We start from the raw sequence: 23533 nt of genomic DNA on the forward strand, positions 1-23533 counted from the left end.
AGCCCCTGCAGTTGCAGCCCAATTTTAATGTCACCACGAAACACAGGTGCAAGTGACTCCAAGCCAGGACAAGATACTTCTGACTGGATGTTAAATTTTATTTGACCTACAGTTCATCAGCAAACAGATCCGTTTGCACAAGTTTTTTCTAGAGGATTGCCTAACTCTGCTATATAGACTGAAAACTATCACCTGCAAACATGAATGACAGTCCTTTCAAATCTTTTTTCCCACCACATAAATCCTGAAGCAACTTAAGAGTCAACGAGTTCTCCACAAAGATGTATTATACCATCCTGCACATAACTTCTCAGCCACTCTGAAAAATGAGGGAAGCAATTCTGAAGCATTAAAAATAAATAAATTAAAAAATCCCCTGCTGAGGCTCCTTGCAGCATACAGCTGCATACACCAGGGAATGCATCAAATGCTTTACAAAATACAAGTCTGGTTTTCCCTTGTTTTATGTTTCCTGATGGAATTTTCTGGTGTTTAAAATGGCAGGTGATCTCAACATTTCCCTGAGATAGTCTCAAAGTCTTGGCTCTGCCTCTTCTCTCACTTTGTGGAAAGTCTGCAAGGCTCCTTTCTTCAGCCTTTCCTTCAGCAGAAATATCAACAGCCTCTCCTCTTCCCAGTTGATTAATTTTTGCAAAATCTTGGGAGTCTTTTATCTTTGGTTTCTTATTCTTCACTGAAATTTGCCACAGGGTTCAACTGTCCTTGGAGAGAGAAGACAGATGAACCCAAGAAGGACAGTTGAACACATTTACAAACCATCCTTGTCTAAAGCTTTGTTTCCTTAGGAAAACAGGCCAAAAAGTTGATACTGCACACAGGAACCTAATGCATGTTTCTCTTTCCACCACACCTTTTACTTTAACCCCAGATAAACAAGTTTGAGTTCATATTAGTGAGTCACAAAGACTTCTGGTAGTTAAATTGCTATCTCTGGTTTAAGTCTACAGCCTGCTCTGGGGACACAGCTCTAGCATATAGAGGAGACTAACCACAACAGGAAAATCCATGGGAAAGTAATTTTCTCCATGGTCTTTCAAGAGTATGTCATGAAAAATTGGATTAGCACTTTGAGCCTCACTTCTGTGAATGTTAATGACAATCGGATTTTTCTTTACGGGAACACTGACCAACCTAAAAGATCCCTATTAAGGCAAAGCAGTATTTCTAAAAACAATATCTTAATGGATGTATTAGACACTTTTTATTCTGATTTGAGTCTGTAAATGGGCAGCAGTGTTTATGATGCTCCAATACAGGAATATACCAAAGCACTGGCCAGAGCCAAGATCACTGTGGACACAATAAGTGCGAGGCCACTGTAGTTTAGTCCTTATCTGAATCAGGTACACGTGAGACTTGCAAGTCCCAAATATGTCTTGAGCAAACACTTCCAAGGGGTCACAGAGGCCAAACCATTTTCTGATTCAGGAAACAATTTATATGCTAAACTATCCAGCTCATTTTACTTCACCCTGCCTCCAGTTTTTCAGAATAAAAGATACTGCCTTGTTATGATCCTGGTTCTTTTACACAAACGTTTGCAATATAGTATACAAACAGACATTTTCAATATATTGAACAACAGAAGGAAACAATCACAAATTAATCACTGACCTCCACAGGAAGTTTCAGTGCTCACTTCCTAAGAAGATCAATTGATATTTATTTGGGTGCCTGAACATGGATTTAAGAGCACAAGGATTCACAGACACAAACAACGCATTGTGTGTTGGCTGTGCCGGACTGTGAAGTTCTCAGCTAATGATCAATGTGAAAAAATTCATCCAGGTTCAGCCCATAATGAAAAAAAGAAACAAATCAAATATTTGCCACAGGCTAAAAGAACACACCATCTGAAAGGTAACCATCTGAAAGGTAACTTGAGAAGAGACTGCCAACTGATCATGACGCTGAGATCAAAATTTAAGCACAGAGATTTAAAAATTCTGGCTTTTCTATCCAACCCACCCAAACCTGAGTGCTGAGGTTCCCTGGCAGTGCTGGGGATACTCACTGTCCTCCAGGGTGCTCAGGAGCTGGGGTGTGCTCCGGGGGCCGTCCCCCGGCGTGGTGAAGCACAGAACTGAGGTGTAGTAAGTGGTGTATTTCTTCAGGTTGGTGATGCAGCCACTGTGGACTCCATGGAAATCCGGAGCGATGGTGACCACAGTCACACTCTCTGGAGCGTCCACTGGCCAGGCCAGAAGCTGGAAAATTTAAATATGGATGAGCTCTCATCAGAAGTTGTGTCTATTTGGAGGCAAAGTATGTTTGGCTGCCAAAACCATCTTAATCTGATTGTAAAGAACCAAGCAATGCTGGTAAACTACTGTCAGCTCTGATGCTGAACAGATGGATGAAGCAGTGATACTGTGATACTGGAGGGATGTCTGTAACACTCACCAGTGATGGGGGATACACCAATATTGCAATTCTCAATGTCTGCTACTGAACAGTGCCAAAATTATTGCAAATTATTACTCGTATGACATGGGCCTTTCATCAGCCTGGCCACTCTCTGCTGCTGAAAGGAAGCTGAAGGAAGAAAAGTACTTTCAGTGCTACTCTGACATAAATGCTTTATCTTATTTTGGGGTTCCTTTACAGATCCCACTGTCTGGGGAGGTTAGTGAGATTAGGGGACACACACATCCTCCTTCCCCTCCCAGAACCAGCCCAGCACCCCCCTGAGCAGCCCTGCCTAACAGGCTGAGAGCACTAAAACCATCAGTGGACTGAGGACATCCCCACTGTGAATGATTCGAGCGGTTCTGGAGCTACAGAAAGAATAGAAAATGGTTGTAAAGATGATTACTACAATTTCCAACACCCAAGTCCCAAAAGTTAGACTCCTGAAGACATATTTTCATGCATTTAAAATAGGGTGCTTGTCAGATGAGCTCAGTTCCTCCAGGTCTCATTCATCTCAGCTGATGTTCTGGGAGATCAATATCTTTGAGAGTGCAATACCTTATGTGTTGGTACCTAAATGAGGGCTTAAAAAATTCATTTCTGGCAAATGCCTTTGAAATTTTGAAACAATTTTTGGAATTGCCTTAAAGGCTTAGGGGGTCTAAAGCTTGAAAGCTTGTGAAATTTTTATTTTGTCCAAAAAATCCTTACCCTGTAGCTTATAGAACGTGTTAAAATTCTAGGCCTGACTCAGTATCCGTGTAAATCCTGCTACTTGTATTGATTTCAGGCTCATAAACATGAATAGATACCTGAAATTAATGAGCCATATTTGACACATTTAGCCAGTGTCTAGTCTCTGAAAATCAAAAAGCACAGTTAGTGGACTATAAGGAGTAATTTTGTTAGAAATATTTCATATTTGAGAAGGTGTACTTTACAGCTTATTGAAATGCAAATAAATTTCAAAGAAAAGATAAAAATGGAGAGTGCTTGAAGAGGATACTAAGTTTTATTTTCTTTTCTAAATCACCTCTGTGGATTACAACTGGCATTTATAACTTTGGAGGACTGACTTCTTTTTTGAGTGCATTTCATTGCACGTTCTTCAGGAAACATGCAGAAAACACAGGTGAACAATTCTGTCAGTTTAAGGAAAAACCTTAAAAAAGGTTTAATCCTTAAAAAACACAAAGGCCTAACTTTGACTACTAGCAATTTATAAATCATACACAAAGCTAGGCTATAAAAGTAAGTGACAGAAATGTTCTCACATGATCTTTGTACTGCAATTCACAATCCCTGTGAGAAACAGGAATGGTAAAACTGTAGCAATCTAGTGCAATCAAAAAAATCCAAAGAAATAGAAATTTTGATAATTTCAAAGGTTTTCACTGTTCGCTGACAGATACAATTTATGATTTCAGTTATTTTATACCATTGCTCAAGAAATGAAAACATAAATTAGAGGTAGCTATGGAATGAGACAAAGGATCTTAAGACTGAAACTCTGAATACAACAGAGAATAAAAATCTGAAATAAGACTTCTGCAAATCTGGGCTCACTGTGCTTGGAATTGCAGCAGAAAATTGTATTGCACTGAAGTCCACTGAGCCCCAAAAGTGCTTTTATTCTCCAGAGTCTGAACAGAAGCCAAGTACTACTTCTGTATTGAGCTTTTAGGATATTGTCCTGCAGCCCTGTCAGTCACTGAGCCTTGAGAGCTGATTCTATCTCTGGGAACAGCAGACATACACCTCTACAGGTATTTAGGTCTTCAGCAGTGGGATTCTGAAACCACTGCTGGTCTTTATGAAAAATACATAGATGTGGGCAAAAATACTGGAACACCCACGCATACCTCTGTTTGTCTCAGTTTCTCCATCACTTTGAGACATTCTTGGAGAAGGATCAAGTCTTCTGAAACATCTCAAATCCATGATCATTCTCTTAATTCACAACCTGTTTTCTTACTACAAATTCTTCTCAGCCCACTCCACATTCCTTCACCCAACACCTAAATCAACCTTCCTCCTCCCTGCTCATAAACCAAACCTTTCTCCCCTTCCTACCAGATTTCTCTTCGTTCTTTCCATGATCACTTTTAAACCCTTCATTTATTATGCCCTGACTGCCAAACCATTGATGGAGTTTCTGTCAAGCAAATTTTCCTGAGGGGCAGGAATAAACCACTCCAACTGCCTCTTTAGCCCACACTCCACTGGCCAGAGGACCAGTGAGGGCTCCGTTAAACACTCCCCACTCTGTAACAGATATTACCAGTTGTCCCATCAGCAGGGACTTACCATGGTAACTCCATGTCATCAGGGCATGCTTAATAAACTTTACACTCTTATACCTCCCGAATCATCACACTGGGAAAGTTAAGACAAATATTTAGTGTGATGTCTTGGTTCCTAGTGAAACGAATGGGAATTCTGCGTTAGTGTAAATAGAAATCTCAGGCTGGTTTTCAGTGGCACAATGACATGTGGTGAGTTTCCAAACTGACATTGAACTGCTTTTTGTTTTTGGAAACTTCCCAGGAAGATGACAAAAGTATTAGGACTTCTAGCCTATGACACGTTCCCTTTTCAGAACTTAGCTAAATTGCAAATGTTAGAATCACAGAAAGGTTTGGGTTGGAAGGGATTTTAAAGATTACCCAGTTCCAACCCCCTGAAAGGTCCTACAGGGACATCTTCCACTAGACCAGGTGGCTCCAAGCCCTGCTAGGAGCAACAACTGCTCACTTCTCCCTTTGTTTTACCCATGTAAGACACTCCTGAAATTACACGGTCACTTTGGAGATTCAGAGGTTATCAGATTCAACTTCTTTTTATACCAGGACTGTTAAGGCAAACACTGAAGTTACAGAAACCTTGTTTCTATTTACCTTGTATCCTTGGTTAATGCCATTGATGAACTGCTGGGGTGGAGGGTTCCAGAGGAACTGGATGGTTGTGGAGTTCACGGCTTCGACTTGCACGTTCTGTGGTGGAGCCGTGGGCACTGCTCACAGTCAGCAGAGAGGGACATGGAATAAAACACAGTGGAGGAGGAAGGGGGAGGAAAAAGAGAAAAATGAACCCAGAAACCACTGACTGTCACTTGTGAGTCACAGAGTAATAACAACCTTGAGAGAAGGATGCACTTCTTGGGAAGCAGCAGTGTGTTGGAGAGCAGGGTAATTGCACTAATTCCTCATTCTGCACTGGAGATTCTTTCCAGGGGAGGAGAAGAAATGGTTTCTGCAGCTTATTATTCTGCAGATGAGCTTCTCAGAAAGACTTGATACAGAAGCTGGGTAAGGACAGGTGAGCACAGCTCTTTCAGTTATCCATAACTGCACAGACAATGAACAGTTTCTGAAAGAAACTTCTTGAGTCTTTTAATACCACTCAGTTCCCCAGATCAGACAACAAAACATGGAGTTCCCACAGTTAAGGTTCTAATTGTGAATTATAATCTGGCAACAGCATCTGTTTATTATTTACTGCTGCTTAAAGAATTAGGACCAGTCATATCACATGCAATAAAGATTCTTCTTGGGAATTGGGAGATGTTCTCATTTTATCTTGATATGATATGCATTCATGTATATTGAATTGATTATATATATCCTGAGCCAATACATCCTCTAATCTACTAAAAGTTGCATAAACATTTTATGCCAAAGATTTAATTAGACAGATGTTTTCTCAATACAAAAGAAAGCATGGAACATAAAGGCATCCTGTCTTCAAACAACCAAAAATAGCACTTAAATATTTTGCCATTTAATATAATGTCTCCTTCCAGGCAATTTCTTCAACTTGCTGCTTTAAGATGTCATTTCTATAGTTCTCAGTGGAAAGAATATTAATAGACAGGTCTATTTTTCTGAAATTATCAAGCTTATAGTAAGTTTAAGAAGAAAACTGCTACTTGAGTAAGTAAAATGGACTAAGACACTTTAAATCCTATAGAAGAAGTTTAATAATGCTTCAAATATATTACTATTGACAAGCATGGGCATTTGTATTCTATGAAAGAGGAACTATCCACAAGTGGTTTTGAAGCCTGGAAGGCTTTGTTCCTTCTGCTTCCAAGGGAGAATTTCTACCAAAGCCCAATGATCTGTGCTTCTAAAGAATATCCACAATTCCCACTGAGAAATGGTGTTTTGCTCCATACTTTTCAAAAACAGGTCCCAAACTTTTAAAGCTTCAAACCACCTTTGGAAGATGAGTCTTTGCGTGGAGAAGAAATGAAGAAAATAAGCTCAAAAATGCAAAACTGCCCCTTTTCCCACCAAAAGCTATTTTTGTTTGGAAGAGACATAAAGGGGCATTATTCTTAACTGGGGTACACACTACAGTAAGACTGGAACTAACAGAGCTAGGACAGTGCACAGTTATCAGAGACATCCACAGTCTAGAAATATCAACACACAAAAATGGAGAAATCCTCAAAGATGTAGGTTTGAAATGACAAGAACATCCACTTTCATGCCCTCTGTCACTAAAACTCCCTGAAGACTAAACCATGGCTCAACAATTTAGCTCTGCACATTTTTTTAACCTCAGTAACTGCATATTAGTCACAACTTTCTTGCCCTAATTTAAAACTTGATGTCACAATTTATGAACTATCCATAATTATCGAGTTCTGAAACCAGAGTTTATCTGATAGTACTCTAAATTTTCATTAAAATCCAGGCCCTACTTCCTGCCATGTGTCATAATTCCTTGTGTGCTTCTGGAAGGTTATACTATTATCTGAATGACCTGTAGACATCATAAAGTTTTTGTAGTTAAGAGATTCACCAAATCATCCTGAGATACAGTCATAAATATTAAAGTCACTCTACAGCCATAATGAGTTGCTTTGGCTACAGTCCCCTACTAAATGCATTTTTTTTTTTAATTCATGTTCTTTGATGAAACTGTTTATTATGAGAGCCACAAGATATATTTGAATTTGCTTCTGTGTGCAATGCTTCATATAATTAATGGTTAACATGCATAAAATTTTTTAAATCAAAATTCTTACTTTCCTGCATATTAGCATATTCAGACATTGTAACTGCCAGAGATTCATTACTGTGCAGGATAAAATTGTATTACAAGCCTTCGTGTTGGTTTGTTATCAGAAAGTCACCAGGATATCACTGATAGATTCATCTCCTCCTGTCAGGAAGGCTAAATCAGCTGAGCATCAAACCTCTCCACTCATTCCTCTTCCTTCTGTCGAACTGCTACATTACAACTCCATCTATGTGGAATCAGAGAATCGTTCAGGTTGGAAAAGATCTCTGAGAGCATCGAGTCCAACCGTTCCCCCAGCGCTGCCAAGGCTGCAGCTAAAGCCTGTCCCCAAGTGCCACATCCACATGGCTTTTAAATCCCTCCTGGGGTGGTGAGTCCACCACTGCCCTGGGCAGCTGTGCCAGGGCTGGACAACCCTTCTGGCAGAGAAATTGTTCCCAATATCCAACTTAAACCTCCCCTGGCACAACTTGAGGTCGTTTCCTCTTGTCCTGTTGTTTGTTAATAGGGAGAAGAGCCTGACCCCCAACTGGCTACACCCTCCTGTCAGGGAGATGTGGAGAGTGATAATTTCCTTTAGGGGAGGATCCCATAAATATTGTACAATGAATAGCAAATTTCCAGTGATTTCAATATCACATGGATTTTATTTATAAGAGCATGATGAGTCTTTTAGGTACAATCCAAAATACTGCAAATTTTTTAAGAGAAGAAAAATTTGCATTAACAAGCTTCAAGTTTTCATTTGTGGTCCTTACAGCCCTCAAAAAAGCTCAGGCAAGCACTTGAGGATAGGTTTACTACAGTTTTAGAAATGTGGATAACCAAATGCATTATTTATTTCTTTTAAAAAGGGAAATATTTTTTAGTCATTAGGAGGTAATTTCCTGAAACAAGAATATACAAACATAGCAAAAATAGTACCTGCTGCAATATGAAAAATGATAAAAATTATGAACAGAAAACATAAAGCCTTCAGAATACTGGAAATCATGATTTATATCACAATTCCCCTTTGGACATCTTCATTGAAAATTCAACATCTGCATCTCAATTAATGCATTTAAAGGATGGAAAGAACATGGTCCATCTGACATGCATAGGCTTTATTATGCTGCAGCAGACATAATGTAACACATTTTTATATTTTTAATCAGTAAAATATTGGCATTATAATCTCAAATTTACTTCAAAGTGCCAGTATAAAATTCTCCTTTTATGTCCTGATATTAAAGACTTCCTTGGGTATCTGAACAGTTTTGCATTTAAAAAAAGAAAAAAAAGTTTGACAGAAGCTAAATCAGAATTGACCTTCTGGTCACTTCAAATCTCAAATACTTTTCCAAGATCACGGATAGTAACTTACTGGAGCTGTGACTGTCCACATAAAGGATTTTCTAATTTAGTGGTGGATATCTATCCTCTTCCTACAAGTTTGTTGTGAAGCTGTACAGAAGCTGCCAATGTCAAACAGGTGTTTCAAGAGTAATCCCAAAGCATTAACATTCCCAGTTTTTAAACCTGTACTTCATCATGCTTGCAAGTATTCCAAAACCATCTCACAGCAGAGACCCATCTGGGAGTCATCTCGGAATTTCAGGTCAAACTGGTCAGAAAAAACCCAACCGTTACTTTCCCCCCGATAAAGTTCACGTGGTTGGAAATCTATGGAGAGCTCAGCCCCTGGGACTGCGGGTTAATGTGCAGCATTCCAAGCAGAAAAGGTCATGGAAGCACTGGAGATAAAAACCATTAAAAGGGTTTCGCTGACAGGATAATTGAGAGGAGAGAAGGCATTAAGGTTAAGCATGTGTACATGTAATTATTCTGTCTCCAGCTATGTGCAAATAGCATGTAAATCCCGCAGAGTTTCTGACAGCCGGACTCCTGGCCCTAAATATAGATCTCCAACAGAGGCCTGGAGAAAAGTCTCCTGCTCCTCTGGAGCTCCTGACCTTTGAGGTGACAGCTTCCCTGTCTCAGTAAGGCAGGCTGGGGGAACTGCAGGTTTTCCTCTTTGTGAGGATTTGGCTGTTCCCTTAATGCACCAGCTCAAGGTGCTGAGTTGCACATCTTGGTGGGGATGTGGAGGCAAGTAATTCCTCCTGTGAAGTTTATTCCCTCTGCTCCCAGCTGACATTCTGGACTGTGCTCTGTGGGTGCACAGGAAAACTGGTCTTTGTAATTCCACACATTTGAAAATTTTAATTCTGAAATTCAGTAGTGTGAGATTTGGCACTAACAGATGAGTTTTGCTTCTTGCAGCTGGGAAATGCCTCCTTCCTCTCCTGCATGTCTCTCACATGGACAAGATTTTATTTCTTTGTTAAGAGCTGGGGGCCAGGGGCCTGACTGAGACAACTGCTAACTTCATCACCTTATAAAATACCTTAAAAATAAAATAAAAGCAGTAGATGGCAAAGGACACTTAACAGTGATAAAAATCGAGCCACTACAACTCCAGCCTGCTTTTGCACAGGAGAAGCTGGGTCCAAAACAGCTATGGACACTCCAAGGCTATTGGGAGGTTCCCCAAAGGAAGTGAATGAGGATCTTTAAGATGTTTTTGCCAAGAAAGCCCCAGGAAAAATTAATGGAAGTATCTTTTTACTGAGATAAAAATGAATGGTTGCAGAGGACACTCTGCATTCAGAGAGTCCTTTTTCAAGATTATTTCCTCCATAAAGCAGGAAGCTTTCAGTTAACTGGTTTTTCTCTGGCTCTTCTACCTCAGTCATATAAATTTCTCTGATTCATCTCCTATTGCCTGAGCAAGACATCACTTTGGGCCTGGCTGAACAGACTTGTCTTGCTTTTATCCCTCTCTCCACACTATCAAGACTCACTAGTTTGGTGTCTCACCCACTCTTTTATTCAGGAAGGGCCTTTTGCTCAGAGTTGCTTGGCCTGGAGAGGTGTTGATGCACAGAACAGAAGGGAAAATAAACCAACATTGAACTACATGTTGAGATCTGTGAACTTCAGGAAATAAGACTGGCTTTTGGGATATGCATCAGAAGAAAGACAAGCACTTAAAGAAGAAATAGAAGTGGGTTAATGTCAATGCAAAGAGGCTGATGGAAGTGATGTCTCTCCTTGTAAAGCATGCCCTGCCTAAACCTAAGGTGCAGTGGGAGTTTTTCAAAGAGAAGGAAGTTCAGAAATACTCACACTAGAGAGATAAAAGGGACAGACCCAAAGTAAAGGACAGAAGCTGCTGTTTTATCAAATCAACCTGAAGAAAAAGGTAAACCTGTCCAATAGCACAGAGCAGAAACAATGCAGTCACCACAGAAAGATGTTTATACCTCTCACAAAGCTATTCTTCCATGAGAAGGTATTCGGAAACTTCAATTTTTCACCTGGCAATGGAAAGTCCTGCAGGACACTGTTTAAATAAGTAAAATTGCCCTATGCAGAAGGCTGGCAAAAATCCCTGTGAAAAGTAACATCAAAGCAAAGAACAGCTGGAGAAACTCTGATGAAGGAAGACCTATATATACACAGCATCAAAGGATTAGGCTGAATATCACTCTGAAAGGACTTTCAAGATTTTAGAGACAGTCAACCTGCCTGACCCCAGTGCTTGGATGTTCAGTGCTTTGCCACTAAGTCTCTCTGACATTTTATCTGACATTATGCATCAGTTGCCTACAAGTTTAGATCCCTCAGCATCTCGTGAGTTTGGCTGCATTCTACCAGTTGGTGATTTTTGATGAGCTTTGAGTAGCTGATTAGTTTTCAGTGGCTAAAGCAATGCCAGAGGACTAATAAGGGATTAATAGACTAGCTCCTGGTATAAATCCACAGCTTATATGGCCAGTCAATATCCCCTATGACAAAGATGCCAATATGCTGATGTGCTCCTGCCAATGGGTTGATCTGCTCCCGGGGTTCATTTCCTCCCAGGGTCTGAGTGCAGAGCACGCTTGATTAGTGTGAGGTGGTGCAGGTATTTTTCATCTGCAGACAGACAGGTTCTTGCCAGCAGAGCTCACATCATTTAATGCATGTCAGAACAGAGGCAGTGGTGCTGGTAGTAGGAGAGGGGGATGGATGGGAGTGTGTGTCTTTGACATTTATCTCTGCTCATATTAAAATCAGAATATGATTTACAAGGCAGTTTTACACGTGGCTTTTTCTTACTCCTGCTGGTTCGGTTTAGGAAGGACATTCTCGAGCAAGAAAGAGTCACTGGCTTTTCCTGTCTTTTCCCAACTCCCATAAAGGAGCAGAGTTTCAGACAGCAGCATATGACATATGGAGACTTGATATTAATCCAGTTTCAAATGATACTGATACCAACCAGTCTCCCTTTCCAGTTCTGAATGCAGAAAGGCTTCAAACTCTTTACAGAACAGGCAGTATGCCCTTGGTGATTTGCACAGAAACCCAGCAAAGCATTCATTAGGAGATGGCAGCATCCATGAAGCAGTTATTTACAGTTATTAGAAAATATTGATATAAAATAAATGAGAAATACCCAGTTTTTCTTCTACCCAGCACTGAGCATTCAGGAACTACATAAAGACAAACAGGCCACTGCAGGTTGGCCTGCAGTCTAAACACCCTTCCTGATTAATATGAATGCAGGACTGACTACAGCTAATTTATAACAGAGGATTTATATCCTTATAAATGACAACAGACAGCCAATCAATAAAGGATGATAATAACAGCACATAATATCCAGGGAAATTAGAGTCAATTACAGGGTTTAAGAAAAAAGAGTGTGAAGTCCAAACCTGAGCCTTAATGGATGGAAGGTTAAGGTGCTATGATAGCTTAAAATGGGCAAATAAACAAAGTAATGAATTACAAGCATATTCACAAAAGAGATTCAAATTCTGTGTGCAAACCAATTCTCTGCAGAGATCGGGTCTTTAGTGGGATAGAAAACATTAATCCTGGCTGCAAGGAGAAGACTTTAAGAAAAACATTTCAAGGTCTGCTATAAATACTTCTAGAATGAGGTTGAGTGTGTCGAGGCTCCTCTAAACTATGAGACTTCACATGCCCTAAGAAAAAATATAGATAGTCCTTCCTTTAATTGTTGTAGTTAATTAGTGTTGCATATGAATAATCTTTTCTTAAAGATCTTCCCACACCTCAAACTGTATCTAATCATGTTATAAAGTACTCCTAGCAACAATTAGCAAACAAGTACATATTCTTCACAGATTGAAAATTAACTGATGTACTATAAATCTGCAATTTTTTAAAACAGTGTAATTGTTTCACGTCCAATGAAGTAGAGCCCATGTACTGTCCAGTGCTCAGCATCCAGTACAACCCTGCAATTATGGGAATATATGAAAGCTTTAAGGGCCTGGTACTTAATTACCCTACAGATTTTTATACCAATCTAGAGGTGTAAACATGCCTTACACTGGTTGTAAAAAGTAATTACATATCCTTTTGTTGATGTAATTTATACTCTTCTTAAAGCACTTAGAAAGGTGTGGGGGAGCTGTAGCATAAAAATCAGGGCTTTACAGATCATTTTATCTTCCTCTTTGCAAATGTCTGCAGCATTCCTGAAATGCTTCCGAACACTGTCTCCACAGGCTGTATTTCCCTCCCTGCACTTTCCTTACAACTTATTCCATATTTCTAAAACAAGGTATTCTGTGATTATCAGAACTAACACAGCTGGTTTACTCTGCCTCTGTCTCCCATATTGCATATGCAGCATATTGCATATCTTGGCCATGATAAAACCAATTCCCTGCCATATTTTCTCTAACTCTCCTGGCAGAGTAACCTCAGCCCCTGCCTGTCACAGGTCCTATAAATCCATTCCCCAGGACCCCACTCTCGTCAGCATTTCTATTTATTACTTATGCTGCAGCTGACTCTGACCTGCAAGTGTGGCAACATGTCATTATGAGGGTCAACAAAAATAGATAATTTTTGAATTCACTCAGAACTTTTCCTACAACAGAGACAGAAGCAGAGACTTGTCTCTGCTCAAGCATTTGAAATGTGCAGGTGTTTCCTACTCCAAGCTGTCCATCAAATATGACTGAAATGACCATCCATTTCACAAGCTGTTAGGTGGGACAACCAGACAGCACATCTCCTAAGGAAACTCTGCCATAAACTGGAAATAGAATGGAGATATTGGTCTCATTTGCTCACCTCCCTGTAAAGTGTACTCTGTCACGGGTCTGCTGAAGGCTCCCAGCCCAGCTCCATTGTAAGATGCCACCTGGATTTCATACTGGGTCCAAATGATCAGGTCTTTCACTAAGCAGTAGTTGATTTCTGCACTGGTGATGTTCTTATACTGGTATTCTCCAGGGAGGCCGGCCAGGCGATACCTACCATATGGGGAGAAAAATTAGCTAGTTAATTAGATGGTATCAATTAAAGCAAATACCCTGACTGGCAAAACAGCTCCCTTTGTGAAGAGGCAATATGCAAAGTTTTACAGCAGAATTATACAAAGAATAATGAAAAATAATCAGAAAGAACAGAGTAGCTCCTGATAAGACCATATCATGTTTGACTGCTATAGTATTTATAATCTGATCTCGCTTAGATTACAGGCTCAGGGCTAAACAAAATGGGTATTTTATCCTGTTTTATGGTTGCAGAAAAATTACAGCTTTTTAAATGTGGCTTGTCTGGTAAAAGCTATGATTTAGTACAAAAAATAGCCCAGATGTGATTTTTATCAGAGTGCTGCTGTAAATCAGCTTGAGAAATGTTTTTTTTCTTCTCCTCTGAAATCTGAAAAGGAAAAGCTCAGAGGGCTCTGACCTTCTGGAATCACAGGCATTGGCATCTCTGGCTTCCACCAGGATTTACCTCACAGAATGCTTAAAATAAGGATGGAATACAGTTGAGACTGAGGGGTTGGGTAAGCACTGGAGTCCCAGAAGAAGGGCTGTGCCAAATACAGATACATGGTAAATATCCTGACAAACTTTCTGCTCAGACATGAGAAGCTGAAACACTGAATATATTTTCCCATGTACAAACTGTATTCCAGAAAACAAAGCCCCTTTGATGTGTCTCTTCAGGCCAAGAAACCACAGAGAAGAACTAAATTACAGAAAACAAACAAACCTTGCAAATCTGTGAATGTGAATAATACTGTTTGTTTTCCTTCCTTTCAGAAAGTGGTACAGTGGATGCTTACAATATGCTAATTCACGAAAAAATCAGAAAACCAGAGGCCAAATAAGGGACACAAGACATTACTATTCCATGAAAGAGACAAATATGGAAACATTTGTATTTTTATTCACCACACAACTTTGATGCACTCTTAGTCACCCTTTGCTTCACTGCAATCTATTGACACAGAACAATTTCAGTGATGTCTTACAGTCAGACTTTAAATTCATCTAGGTTAAATTGGTGCAGTTTATGACTAGACAACTTCATGTATTTCGGCACAGATTTCTGTTCCAAAGTCTTCCTATAGAGAGATCAGTTCTCAGTCACTGACAACACCTCTATTTTCTTCTGAGGAGCTCCTTGCCTGACCATATTTTAGCACATTTAATATCTGTAATGCTACACTGCTGTTATTCCATTTATGAAATATAAATGGAAATAAATATCAGCCCTCAGCTGAGTTTACTGAACGTCTTGATCTTCCTCTGCTCTGTGCAATATCCCCCTTTCTCTCTCTCTTGCCTCGTGTGCAGGGTTTACGCTCCCTGGCAAGGTCAGTTCTTAGTGCAGCAATGTTTTGTCTCATACCTAGCAGACAAGGCGTGGAGTGCTCCTGTGATTTAATCTGTTATGCTGTTAGCATGGCAGACCTCTAAATGCAATAGTGGCGGTGAGAAAAAGGGCAGAGGAAGGAGGCCAGTTCAGAAATGTCATGTCTTCACGATTTTTCTCACCATGGAGTTTGATGTACACTCCATATGACTTGTGCAGTGCACCTTCACTTTTAAAGATCAGGTGTTCCATCAATTTAGTATCTCGCATGTCTTGAGCTTTGGGTCTCTGGGATGCCTGGTGCTTTTCATTCTGCTACAGCCTAATCCTACAGAAACCAGTGCACAAAGGCTTTCCTTCGGTGCATATCACTGTGACCACACAATTCGACTTGGAAGGACTGCCTGGTTTATTACCTGGGACAGTTGTGCTTTTATGTGATAATCTTAAATTCCTGTTGAATAAATGGTTTCTCTGCTCTGTAGTAAAGACAAAGCATGCAGACATCAAAAATGTTCACAATTTGAGCATAATGAATATGATCACTATTAAAATGGAAAGAGATGTTATGGCAAGGACAGGGATCAATTACGCTGATAGATGATGGAGAAAATACTAAAGTTAAACATTACTGAAAATGCTCTATGGAGAAAACAGCACAGATTGCCAGAAGTAGGAGGCTGTGGGATTGCTTTTTGAAGGACTTAATGCTGAGACTGGGAAAGACTCACTGGGAATATCTAAGGAAGTGATCCTACTGGTGAAGAGACCAGTTTGAAGCAAAGAACATCTGTACCCTCTGCAAATGGGTACCCAAGGTTCAGGACAAGGTTCTATCCATAGGGAGAACCTAAAACACCTTTCCCCACCTGTCAGTGATGGCTGGCACAGCTTCCAAACTGAGTCCAGCTCTAAAAACTTGCACAAACAGGCACTTGTACAAGTGGCTCACCAGTGTTAATGGGTCTGTGCAGGTGACAGGGAGATTAACAGACTTCAACTCTGCCTGCAGAGAGAAGGAACTTTCCAGCACAATTTTGGGAGCTCACCAATGCTCTTAACATAACAAAAGCCTTTCCATCCATGCCAGCAAAAGTAGGAGCACAGCATGAACAGGATGTTGGCATTTAAACTGGAGCATTTAGTTATCTTTTACAGTTCTGGAGGACACTGTATTAAAAATGTCAGCAGCCTGCCCACAGGAGGCTGCAACCATCACTTGGAAATATGTCAGTGGCTGGGAGTTTCCCACAAAAACTCTAATTTAGATAATGCCTCCCTCACTAGAGGTGTGGTCCTAGCTGGCTGCTGCCACTACAGGATATGTAGGATGCCAAATGAGCAGTAAACTGTAGTTGAATTGGGTAGGAGTGAATACTGAGTCCCAAAAAATTACAGAAGGGAAATGCTCTGCAAAGAGTCACAGTGTAGCAACACCCTTTCCAACACAACGAGTCCTGTGCAAGCAGAAAGACTGGATGTATTCAGGATTCCCAGTTACCTACCTGAATGTGTTTCACATTAATAAACAGCAATGGGGCTGAAAGAATCTTACTCAACTGGCTGATTTTCAAAACCAAATCAAGGTCTGCCATGAAGCATCTGACCTGTCATTCCCTCTCTCCATTTTGTTTGGCACAAAACTGAAGTTTATTGATTCTTTTGTTGCTCCTCTGTAGGGCAGGAGCCCTGTTGTGTCTTTGATAAATTTAATTAACCTTTCGAGCAGGAAGCTGAGATTCTAATAAGCAAATATACATCTGCATAGGCTGCACTGTACCAGCTTCCCACATGAACACTTCTAGTACTCGGTGCTTCAATTCCCTTTGAATATGGAAAAAAGCTATCTGGATGTTGTGAGTCTCCACAGGGAGCTGGTCCACTCAGGCAGTGCATTTGGAGCAGCTAAGGGAGCTCCCAGCTCACTGACTCTCTAGTACAGACAGGCCAGAATTTAAAGTGCCTTCACCCTTGTGACCCCTCTCTCATATTTAACAAACCAAGGCTGCCACAGCATTTGCAAATAATAACTAATGCATTTAATGAGACAAATTTTTAGAGACAGTTTTTATTACACTCTTAAGTCGCACCGTTTGAATTCCCTCGTGCACACTCGGACCAATGTCTGGACTTTCCAGGTTAGGAAAGCACTTACCTTAGGATGTACCCATGAAGAACTCCATTATGCTCACTCTCAGGAGGAGGCTGCCACTGCACCATAATAGACTGATTGGTTCGTCCACTGGCCACTATGTTTTTTGGTGGGGCACTGGGGGGCTCCTCTGGTAACATCAACCTGAGTACAAAAGAATGTGATGGACATGAGTGTTGAAATAAATTAGAAATAATACTTCTACTTCCTGTATCCAGCCCAAGTGAACTAGTTTCTTTTATCACAGCCTGATGACTAGCAAGAAATATAACACTGATCAAACTGCTGAAGACATGCATGAAATAGTTACAACAAATCAACATAATGGGAAATCAGTTAAGCAAGCAACAAGACAGACAGCTGAGGTAACCCTATTCTCTCTGAATCACCCAGGCTGCTACAACTCTTTAAAAAGATTACAAGCCTGAATGAGTAAGAGCTCAGGTCCAGTGTCTGTGACTTCTTCCAAATTGTTTCTTTCAGCTCTTTCAATATTTTTCATATCAAACTCCTACATTTTGAAAAAGCCATTTAGAGTTCAGCTGTTCTGCAATTCAAGCTCGCAGCAAGCCTTGGTTCACAGAAGAAGGGGGATGCATTTGAAACTAAGTCTGATGAAGCCATCCTTCGATGTCACCTCTGGGTGAGTTCCAGAAGTGACATTGTGATGACAGGGTGGATGCTGTACTCCTGCCCGGGCTAACTGCTGGGGCTTAGCACAAGAGCAAAAAATTATTTCCAAGATCCTGCTCAACTGGAAGCACGAGGACACCTCTCCCATCGTGTGCTGATCTCCTGCATGACCTCACTGCCATCATCACCAATCACTCCTGGCTCCAGGGGCCTGGGTAATGCCAACTGCCCCACTCCCCAAAGATATTTGATCCATTCATTCACAACAAGAGCTTTTTTCTTCCCAATAACTGTAGGTTACTGTGCCTTTGGCACACAAATATTGATTGTTACTGTACCTGCTGGTCTCAGTGCTGTACTGGCCCTTTCCCACCTGGTTGACTGCACACACCCTGAACTGGTAGGTCCGGGCTGGGGTGAGTCCACTCACGGTGACACTGGTCATCTTGGGGTCAAGGTTGGAGAGGTGAACCTTCCAGGGAGAGTCTGTTGGAATAATTAACATGTGAAATAATAATAAAAAAAAAAAAAAGATGGAAGTACTTGTCAAAAGCCCTGAAGAAGCGAGAAAAAGCCTCTGACTGCTCAGAGCTTGTTTTCATCAGAGGAACTTTGGGAAGAAGTTTCTTTTCAGCAGAAGGAACCTTCCTGTCAGCCCACACGGTTATGCAGATTGCACATTTGTCTAGTGGAAAGTGATGCTGCACATGTCATGGCATAATAAATAAAAACTATATTCATTAACATTTTAATAAAAGAGGAAACAAGCATGATAAAGACAGATGGGCTGTGTATTTCACAACCCATCTGTTTGGCAGGCCATCACACCACCACACCCATGAGTGGCTCTGGTGGAAGGACTCTAATGAAATTCATGGTCGGTTTGGAATATCTTCCTCCCCAGCTTGCAAGCAGGTGTAGGAGCGTGACTCTCTGTGCCAAATCAGCCTTTTGCTGTAAGACCTGAGAAAGCTTCTGCTGTGGATTCTACATGTCTGAATCTTTTTTTTTTTTCCTAGTGATACAATTCAGCATTGAGTCTAATTGTCCTAGGAAAATTCCCTGGTAGAAACAGCCCTGGCAGTGCTATAAAACCCTGGTTGTCAGTTCTACACCGAGCTCCTCTGATGCCCAAATTACATTTTCAAGTTTTCAAAGAGGTCAGAAATTAAACATGTTGAAAATCAAATATTCTGACTTCTTTTCTCCACAGCCTGGTGACACAAATTCCCCCTGAAGTCATGGCTGAAATAGTGAGGGAGAGGTGACATTTGGTCTGTGTTGCAACACCACAGCAATGGAATCAGCCAATTTAAAGATTTGTTCAGTTTTTAAATAATACCAGCTGTTTTCATGCTCCCTGCTCAAAATTGCTAACACTTCTGGAAATTGCTGAGGAGCTAGCTGTAGATTTTGGCACTGTTATCTGTGCACGTTGCTCATCAGAAGTGCATCGTGGCTCCTGGCAGGTCACCTCAACGTCTGCTTGAAAATGAAGATGAGATGTCCCAAATGTGGAAGGCTGCTAAAATTCACACCAAGGCAGAAACCACTAATTTAGTGTTTTTCTGGCAGATTCCTTAGCAAGTTTAAGCCCTCCAGGGTATGATGCCATTTGGGCTATAAACACTGCATCTTTGAGTTACTCCAAATGTATTTATTCCAGTAACGGCTTTGCCAGAACAAAGTCTTTTTTAGCAGGAAAACTGACACAGCAGAATACTGGGAATGCTGGAGAGGGACATTTGCACAGCAGTCAAGTTCTGTCCTTGCCAGTTGTTGATTTAGCAACAGTCACTTTGGCTGCAAGATCTTGATGCCAATTTATCTTAGTTGAACATTGAATTTCTCTTAGAGAACACTTAGAGGAACACACCTGTGCTATCCAGAAAAGCACTGCTTTGGAGTTTTCTTTGCATCCTAGTTCCTTCTGAATTTTCTCAAACTTCCTCCCTTAAGACTTCACAACCAACCTTGTTAAAGCCAGAATGCACAATAACAAATCAAGGTAAGCTGAAGTTAAGGTATGGCTGACCTAGTCCGTTGCCTGAAGCAGCTTCCTGAGGAAAATGGAAGAGCAGACACCAACAGGAGAGTGAAACACCCTTGTATGAGCTACTTGGGCAGTGGTCCGTTTCCTAAAGCATTTCATTTGTTTACTGCTAGTGTAAACACCACCTGAGAGTGCTTAACCCAAGCAGCTCAATGTAGTGAGCAGTTTGATTCAACAACAGGCCCTATTAATCTCCTCAGCACCTTGGGGCTTTGCTCTGTTTATATGCTGCATCTGTAGAATACTTTATTAATTCTTTTTCCTCTCCTGGTGGAAGATAAAAGATCTGGCAGGAAGAGAGATTAAACTGAAAACTAATATAAACGAAGCCTATTCATCTCCTGGGCGCTCTGACTCGTAAAGGAGGGTAGTTTGGGGAGCATTTGCTCACTCACAGAGCAGTGGATACAGTGAGTGTGCAGAGTATCTTTAAAATTTAAATGTCCTTTTTTTTTTGACAATCAATAAACAAAACACTTCAAAAAGCTCATCTCCCTCTTTAGCCACGCAACAACAAACCCCAGAATTGTGCAGCAGCTCGTTTTACTGGAGAGAAGAACAGTTCTGACACTGGAAACATGCCATAAAATTTTCAACACCAACTCTCCTCTCCTCCAGGGATGGCTGTCACTCACCTGTCCCAGGAAGCCTGGAGAAGCTCCATGGTGACAAAAGACTTGCCAGGTCAAACTATTAAATAAGCCTCTGTTAGAGTGAACAGGCTGTGCTAATCCTTCATTTAACTTAAGCTTCCCAGAATGTACTCTGGGCTCTGCTTGCTCGTCCCCTGTAATTGCTACTGTCTGAACAACTTCCATGTTTAGCTGTCTTAGGGATATTGGGTATTTTGAATTAACTCTGATTGCCTCTGCAAGTTCATTTATTGGAAATGAAGAATCTCACAGGCCGCTCTCTAGTTTACAATGTCATGGTGGGGTTTTAGAAATTACTTTTGATCTGTCAAAAATTTTTGGATGTGCTTGTGATGCATTCAGTAACTCTGGTTTACTGGTTGAGAGGTGTTGCTTCTGTATTTCCCCATCCACCTTTCAGTTCATGCATTAATTGCAAATTCCTCAAAAATCATTTCTAATTTGATATTACAGTTTAGATCTACTGCAGAAAGCTGATTTTTGCAGGTTTGGAGCACATTTCCATCTCTTTCCATCTCCAGGGGGTTTTGCATAGATGGGTAGTATTGGAATTTGCTGTACTGCTGGAGTTCACTAAATCCATCTTTCAAACCTTCATAACAAAATGATATTGCAAAAAATCCACATAAAAGCTAGGTGGTTCATCCTTTGTTTGGTAGGACTTAAACAAGGACTACCAGTGGCCTGAGAAAAAGTATCTTAACATTATCCTGTTTAGATGTGAGTCACAATTGTAACAAACAGTTTTACTTTGATTTTTGCAATGGTTTATCAATGTTTTAAGTTTTTGCCACTTGAATATTCCTACCAAATTTGGGATGACAATTCATAGGTTTTAAGTTAAGCATGTACAGATGCTTTTCACAGGAGCTTTTATTATCTCCTCATTGGCACAATGTGATGAATCTGAGTTATATCATTACATCACACAGCACAGATATCCCAGAATACAATAAAACAAAAATGGGCTTTTATCTTAATTGTACTCAGCAGAATTCTTTAAGCCTTAATTCATTTCTTCAGTTAAAAGCCTATTCAGAATATTTTTTGATTAATTCCTTAAGTCTAAACCTCCTTGGAATAAAATTAAGCATATCCCCTTCTAACACCATGAAGAGACTTCATTGGAATTCCTGGGTATAATCGCAACAGGGGCTAAACAGGTCATGAAACATCCAAAATTATATTAGTGCAAATGACAGCAATGCATGGTACTATTTATTTGAAAATCCTATTTCAAATCAAGGTTCACATTCTTGGCTCTGTGTGGGCAGGAATACTTAATGACTGTGTTTCCCTGGAACTGTGTTTTTCAAATTAGATTATAAATTTGCCCCCAAATGTTTAAGGCCATATGTCTCAAGTCACCCACAGACACAGTCTACTGTGAATACTTGTAATTTGAGAATTATTGCATTGTGCCAAATACATTCATTTTAAAAATTAGGTGGCTAGAGTCGTTCATATTTCCAGCAATTTATGTGCACGATCTGCCACTGTTTTTTCCCTCTAATTAAAATAAGGTTTTTATATCTCTTTACTGAATTGATATTAATGAAAAGGAATTCTAATCCATGCCAGGTGGAGTGACACGCCTCTCTCTAATGCAGCTGGTAATTAAACCCCTGAAATTCATACTCATTATTTTGAACCCTCTTCAGCTATTTCTCTGCAACAGATATTGTTATTGTGTATTCATTTATGGTACGTGCTTCAAAACCTACAATGGATCCTAAAGCTATTAGAAAATTATCCGAAGCAAAACAGCTAAAAAAAAAAAAAAAAAAAGGAACAAAACAGGGCTATGTTTTGGCACCTGTGCAGATTTGCTAACTGGAAAATAAATCATAATTCTGATGTCCCTCCCTACCCTTCACACGTGTGAAAGCCAAGGGGGATTGGGATGTGAAGCACATTGTGTTTTGTGCTGCTGTGACAGTGACAGAGCTCCCGACGCCGGCGCAGGAGCTCATGGAGGGTGTTCGCTGCCTCCCTGACAGTCGCTCTTTCTGCAGCACAAAACCCAAAAGGAAATTGTCTTTGAAAAGCAAAGAGAGCTCCTGCACAGTCCTATCAGGCCAAACTATACCCACACAAGATCAAACGTCAGCTTCGTTCACAAACAGCGCTCGGGAAGGGTGGGAACAAAGGGAAGGTGGTGGTTTCCAGAGGAGTAGGAGGTCTGGAGAAACTAAATATTAACCACGCCCCACTGAGATCAAAATAACTCTGAAAAACAAACTTCAGGAAAATAAAAACCAAACCAAGACAGGGACAATATGCAGACGTTACAGTCAGCTTTCCAAACCAGAGTCACTGATGATGTTGTGCTATTCTGTTGGCAACTGTAAAGCTGAGCAAGAATATATGAAATGAGAGAGCACAGCAAGAGTGGAACATTCAAGGGAATATTCAAGTCCTACTTCTGTGGGTAGCCATTTGGACACTGCACATACAAGCAAAGTAAATAAAGACAAAAATTTAAAGGACAGCAAGACCTAGAGTATATCTGGGAGTTAAGATGCTCAATTCACAGCAAACTCAGTGTGTGGCTGGCTTTTGCAGCTGCAAGCTGCTGAAGTACATATACCTGGGATTTGGGATAATGAGACCCTCTCAGTGGCAGATTGCAATGCCATCAGCCAAAATTATTTTATCTATCGTGGAGTGAGCAATGGTTCACAGCATCCTGTGGAGTTCTGAGGGATTGTCTGCACCATTTCCGAAGAATTACTGTTGATTTTTGCTGAGCCTTTGACAAATTTCAGTGAATTAATTATAAAATTATAAAACGACAGCACATTTACCCCGTTGCTATACAACTGCAAGGCATCCTTGCTAGAAAGGGACTTGAAAGGTCTTCAAACTTCCCCATGACACAAGATGGATGATGGAACG

General features: G+C 40.5%; 1 protein-coding gene across 5 annotated transcripts in view; it reads right to left on the reverse strand.

Annotated features, from left to right (window-relative positions):
- Positions 1 to 23533, reverse strand: part of SDK1 (sidekick cell adhesion molecule 1) — a 394324-nt gene that overhangs the window by 101526 nt on the left and 269265 nt on the right. For all 5 annotated transcript variants that reach the window (XM_051782514.1, XM_051782501.1, XM_051782510.1 and 2 more), the window contains 5 exons: positions 18268 to 18415; positions 17300 to 17440; positions 13606 to 13787; positions 5331 to 5446; positions 2036 to 2228 (listed from right to left, as the gene is read on the reverse strand). In XM_051782514.1, coding sequence (XP_051638474.1) covers positions 2036 to 2228; positions 5331 to 5446; positions 13606 to 13787; positions 17300 to 17440; positions 18268 to 18415 — 780 coding nt within the window. The remainder of the gene's footprint in view (positions 1 to 2035; positions 2229 to 5330; positions 5447 to 13605; positions 13788 to 17299; positions 17441 to 18267; positions 18416 to 23533) is intronic.

This window comes from Manacus candei, unplaced genomic scaffold (genome assembly GCF_025592945.1).
Source record: "Manacus candei isolate 608988 ecotype Guabito, Panama unplaced genomic scaffold, ASM2559294v1 h1tg000002l, whole genome shotgun sequence".
NCBI lineage: Eukaryota > Metazoa > Chordata > Aves > Passeriformes > Pipridae > Manacus > Manacus candei.